The sequence below is a fragment of the Anser cygnoides genome, chromosome 5 (assembly GCF_040182565.1).
Source record: "Anser cygnoides isolate HZ-2024a breed goose chromosome 5, Taihu_goose_T2T_genome, whole genome shotgun sequence".
In the NCBI taxonomy this organism is placed as follows: domain Eukaryota; kingdom Metazoa; phylum Chordata; class Aves; order Anseriformes; family Anatidae; genus Anser; species Anser cygnoides.
Window position 1 is genome coordinate 54,078,288 of NC_089877.1, and position 6,000 is coordinate 54,084,287.

Genomic DNA, 6,000 nt, shown 5'->3' on the forward strand with positions numbered 1-6,000 from the left:
ATATATGAAAAAAGGAGGCAATTCAGTAGAGACAAAGAGAAGGTTATATACCTGAAGAGCAGAAGCCAGTTGTACAAATACAGAATAGAGGATAGCAGACGAGAGAGCGGTTCTGCACAGAAAGATCAGATGACTCTTGCATACAAACTGAACATGAATCAACACTATTGTGTTATAAGAAAAGGCAGATACGTTAGAGGGATATATAATGAAAAGGAAGCTATGCAAAATGTGAAGTAATCATCCTTTGTCAGTATCTGCTCCAGTAACACCTGGAATACCGCTGCTGGGTTTTGCATATTGGACCAACAGATAATGTAGTCCGAGCGCTGACTAACAGGAATAATTACACATGTAAATATCGTTCTGTGAGAAGAGATGTAATGAATGAATTTTAGAGAAAGAAGAAAAGGGCATGGCATCAATTTTCAAGCAGGAGAATGGAAATGGTTGCTTTTTCCATGTCTGCAGAGGACTGGAGGGGCAGGGGGAAGAATGTTGGCTAATTTTTCAGCAAAGGTGATTCAGCTGGTGCACTAGAAAAACTAACAATGGGGCACTGGAATCATTTTGAAAGAGCACAGAATCTCAAAGGAAAAATGCTGATATAATTCTTTCCCTGTTTTCAAATGACAATCCTGTTCCTTAAACCATTTCCTTCAGGGGTTATCTCCAGCTTGTCATATTTACATCTTGAGAAGACTCCTGTCTGGTTTTCAGCTAACATTTGATGTTCATACACCCTGCTTTTTGTCAAAGCAGTTACTTAAAACAGTTTTTCTGTCTCTTCATTTTCTGTATTCATAATTTCACATGAGTAGCAGTTCTTGTGTTTCTTCTTTGCACGTTCATTTTCTTTCTTCCCCGCCTCTCTTTTAACATCCCAGCCTAGCAAAGAGGGGTTTCTGCACAGGTCAGGCGAGTTACCGGCAGTCCATGAATCAATACCGTGTTTCATTTTATTTACGGTAACTTGTAACTCCTTAAAATCACTGGCAAAAAGACATGAAGTCACTTCCTTTTAGTGCTTTTCAGCTTCTGTGGAATGATGCAAAGACTATATTTGGGAAGAACTGCATGCAGATCCAAGCTAGCTGTTTCCACAGTACAGGGCGGATTCCCATTTTGGTGTCCCAGTAAGGGAAGCTGGCGTGTGCCTGCCCTGCCCGTAGACACACCCTGGAAAAGAGTAGGGTAAGCAGGACAGAGTGGCAACTGTCTCCTCCTGACACATACTAAAAATACTATTTGCGCAAGCACACACTCAAGTAGTAGGACTTCAGAGGGACGTAGCAACAAATGTGTGACGTAGGCATTGAAAGTCATAATGCTAAGAATGGGCTTCCCCGCGGACCCCTTAGCCTCCTGTCATAATATCAGAACTCTCACTGTTCCTAATTACGTCAGTGGCCTCTGAAAGTCTGGCATCATTTATGCAAAGCAGGGATTGGATAAAATCTGAATTATGAAAATCATCTTAAAAAAATGCACAGTACTGCATACAAAAAAGCTGACATTTCAATAACTGACTGGAATTTATTACAGTTTCAGCAGGCAAGTATTCAGAAGCTTTAAAGATTTGGTGCAAAGACTTGGTCCTTGCATTGAGTAGCCTATAGTTCAATTTTAGAGCGATGTTTTGTGCAAGGACAGCAAGAAGTACAGTACACAAGGAAGAATTACTACTTACATAACTTTATTTACATATAATTACTTAAAATTTTATGATAGGTTCAGTTTCTTTTCAAGGCATTCATTAATTATTAAATAACATTTTAAACTAAGCAATTTCTTCTTTCCTAGGTCTTAGACTTCAGTAATATGAAAAAAGTATGTTGAGTCATACATAGTTTTTAAGACTATAGTAATATGAAGAACCTATTTTAGTGCATACATTAATAAGCAGACAGGAAAATAAAAGCAGTAACATTGTTTCCTATATAACAATATGGAAGTTCTTTTTCAGAGTAAAAAGCACTCTGCTGACTAGAGGAAATAAAAGATTTGTGTACTTTCCTATTAGGTTCTGGTCTTTTGCTGCTTCTGAAGTATGCATACTAACTCAGCTGCAGTTATTTTTATGATTTTTTTTTTCTTTTTAAACAAGTAACCCTTTATTAATATTTTAACAAAACTCGAAGCTGTCACTTCTGTTTCCGTTACAGAAACATTTAATTAGTCCCTTCATGTTTCAGGTGTATGGCCTGAAGGTTCCGATGGAACAGATATCAACGCTGTTTGTCGATCACACGGGAGAAAACTGCTCTCAACAGGGGATGATTTTGGCAAAGTACATCTCTTCTCATATCCCTGTTCACAGTTTAGGGTAAGGCATTTCAAAAAAATTCACTCGTGTGTCCTGCACAAATGCATAAAATGTTGTTTTCCTATTTACAAAAAAAAAAAAAAGAAAATAAAAGTGGGAATGTGTATATGCCTAAGGGATTTACTTAAGTTTGAGACTACAATTAAATTTTAATTTAATATTAAAATACTTTGAGATAATAATGTGATGCCTTGGTTTCATTGTAGTCTGAATGTTATGTGATAGTGATACGTTTTTATGACACTTCATATTCTCACTAATATGGTGTTTTCTAGGCTCCAAGCCACGTGTACGGTGGACATAGTAGTCATGTAACTAATGTAGATTTTCTCTGTGAAGACACCCATCTCATCTCCACAGGCGGAAAAGATACAAGTATTATGCAGTGGCGAGTCATTTAGAGGAAACGTCAGTATGAACATACACAATTGAGTCGACCATGCACAGAACTTATGTATAAACTGTATATTTAAAACTTAACAGTATGTTTGCAGTTTAGCCTGGTCACTGTGATTTTTGTTTAAAAAAATTCTTACAAACCTCAGGAAAATTAAGCCCTGTGCTGGTTACTTTACTCAGTTTAGTGATTTTTTTCATTGTGTCACACCTTAAGAATGATTGTTTTCTCTTTTGTTGTACAATATGCAATGCAGTACAAGTTTAATATAAAAATGTGGCTTGACAGTTTGCAATACAGTGGTATCAGCGGAATGTGACTATCTTAAATGTTTTCTATAAACACTGCTAAAGTGGTCACAAAAATGCCTTTCAAAGACTGTATATATGTGCTTAATTGTTTCACTATCTACACTTTGTACTGTATATCTACTTATCTAGAAAAATCTATGGCATTGTTGAGGTACTGAATTATTTCTGATGGAGGACGACGAATTGATGCAGAAGATATAAATGAAGATGTAAGATGCAAAAATTAGTCTTCTAGATCTGCAAATGTGAATGCTGGTAAATTTGCATTCCCTTAGGAGTAGCACACTTTAGGTGTCACCTGTGAGGAGTTATATGCCCTTTCAGATGAGTGAAGCAGCAGGTTATGCCCCAGTTTGACCTATCTCAGCAGGGTTTACAGATGGCTATGTGGTTCAGGTATTCCAGATGAGTTTAAATTAAAAATCTTTTTACTTGTATATGAACAATTTCTTTTTGAAAATGAAACAAAAAAAGCTTGGCCACATCCCCATTATTGGTTGATATATTTAACTAATATGTATATTAATCAGCATGATGCTATATTGTACATGTATAAGATTTTAGCAGTTCATAACAAATGGTAAGGCAACCCAGCTTTACTTTTTTATGCTTATGGATATTGTATATTTGTATTTTAAGACCAAGTAGACCAAGTCTAAAGATATCTTTTTAAGTGTACCATAAACCTGCAGAGGGTGAAGGAAGTCTTGGAAGCCTACATGAGATATTAATGTGTAACTTCTGGCCCCTGTGTTTTGTGCATGGATGGATATTTATAGTATGAAATAAGATTGTGTTTTGCAATGAAGTAATAGTGGAGGTGGTATAAAATGGTTCAGAAGGCCTTATCAATGGTGATTGTGACACAGATTGAAATGTATTGTTTACTTTGAGGAATGTATCTGAAGAATTTTAAAAAGAGAGGAGTCCTAAGTGGACTCGAAAAAGATAATATTAAAAGTTTGCTTGTAATGGACGGTAAACGTTAATTCTCTGAACTCTAAAGCACTGGTTGTTTAGAGTGATTTAAATGAAATGGAATCAATAAATTTTGAAACTTTTTTATTACATCTCCAACCTCCTACACTGACAGTGCAGGACACCAATAAACATGTATTAAAGCGAATTTTCACTGTATTCTTCCTGTGTAGTAAAATATCTTTGCTTTAACACTAAATACAAGAATAGACAAGCTTTTACTTAATTGCACAAGTTTGTGAATTGTAGATTAGAATAGCTGTTGAAAATATTTGGGAATAAAATCTAAATTTTGAGGTACATAATTTCATGCGCTAGCATGACTGAGAATGTAAACCTTAATTCACACATGGAGAGTGAAGCTCTGGCTTCACAGAAGGGAAGAAGTACATGCTGCATGCAGATTTTTGCATGCACCTACAGATTTTTTTTGGTCTACCTCCAAGTAAATGTCATTTATTTCTGAGTATTTGACAGGTAGAGCAATGTCATTCCACTGCACAGGGTTATATCTGTGGTAAGAGCTCCTAACACTTCTCTGTGTGAGGAACTTGTCCTCGAGTAAGACTGAGGTTGTGGTTTCAGAGTTATTTTAGGCTGTCATTACCTAGCACTGTCACTGAAGGATGAGGTCTTACCCCCAGCTGCTTATTCCCATCCCGTACAGCAGTACAGGAGTTAGTGAAGCTATAGGGCGAACCCAGCTGGGAAGGGGTTGGACCCGGGAGGAGGTGAGGGGAAGCCAAGCAAGCAAACAGCTACTACTACAAAACAGAAAACACTTTTCCTTAGTTGCCTCCTCAGGTTTAGCTGTGCAGCTGTATGAATGCTTGTACTGAGGCAGAAGAAGCCGTGATGTGAAGAGGGAAGTAAATGGATGGAGGAGCAGTGGAACAACTTTTGATGGCAACGTCAGTCTCCCTCTGCTTGAAGTATGTGGAATAAGGCATAGAATTTATGCCCGTCCTAGTGTTAAATCGATGAGGTCATAATGTTCAAATGACAGGTTGTGATCTTGTTTAGATAGTTTATGTCATGATACCTCATGTTTATTATTATTTTTTGTTTGTTTTGCATATGAAGTTATTTCAGGTTTTCTGCGTTCAGAATTGTAGATGATTAGTCAGTACTTATGACAGAGAAAACGAGCTACAAATTGGGTTGGCTCACTCCCGGTTCATCCTTCTCCTGCTGTGCTAGTCTTGGGTGGTAATGTATTTGTGATCCCTTTCTTCACTTTAAATCATTATTCCTTAGAAGAAATAGATGAGGAATCCTGCAAGTTCATCCCTAGGGCTACTGATCAAAGGGGATTTTCAACAGTCCCATCCCATATGAGTTCCTGCTGCTCCTCTGTTTCTAACTTTTGCTGTTAAATGTCTTTGTTCTCTGTGAAAGCAAGATAAATGTATTAGCAGAACTGGCAAATGGTGGGTAACTTCTAGAGGCAAATATCCGTTTCATGGCTGTTAAAGTTATTCGTCTTTCATTATCCGGGAAATTCTACACAATTTAACCATTGTTATGTATAATCTTCAACTCTCCCGTTCTACCCTTGTTCCTCTGTTCTTGCATGTTTTCTCAGGAGTGCCTTTTTTTTTTCTTCTTTAAAAATAAGAGGAGGAAAATAATGAAAATAGGAAAGAAAAAAAGTGATTTATTCCTGAACTGACTTCATATATTTCAATCTCAGCAGCAGCCAGGACTCTTGTACCTGCATTCTTCCACCTGGTGCTGTTTCTGCAGCAGTTGTCTTTTCCTGCCTTCCCATGTAGCATAAAGATAGCTCTCAAGTCTGTGGCTGGAGATACGGCTGGACTTGTCATCCTTCCATACCTCTGATTTTGGCTGCAGCAGGTGTAGTGTTGCTCAAAGAAGAGACTCATCTCTTGTCTCACTGATACTGCAGTCACCTATCAAGCATTCTCCTAGTCCCTTTCAGCCTTCTTTGGTTTCAGTTCCTGTGTGTTGCTTCTCTTCCTCTCACT

At 37.5% G+C, this 6,000-nt stretch overlaps 1 protein-coding gene across 8 annotated transcripts in view; it reads left to right on the forward strand.

The window, feature by feature from the left end:
• The window catches only part of EML1 (EMAP like 1), a 123,910-nt gene extending 119,750 nt beyond the window's left edge, over positions 1-4,160 (forward strand). For all 8 annotated transcript variants that reach the window (XM_066998337.1, XM_066998335.1, XM_048069756.2 and 5 more), the window contains 2 exons: positions 2,196-2,326; positions 2,602-4,160. In XM_066998337.1, the coding sequence (XP_066854438.1) occupies positions 2,196-2,326; positions 2,602-2,727 (257 nt within the window). In that variant the 3' untranslated portion in view covers positions 2,728-4,160. The remainder of the gene's footprint in view (positions 1-2,195; positions 2,327-2,601) is intronic.
• Positions 4,161-6,000: the final 1,840 nt, after the last annotated feature.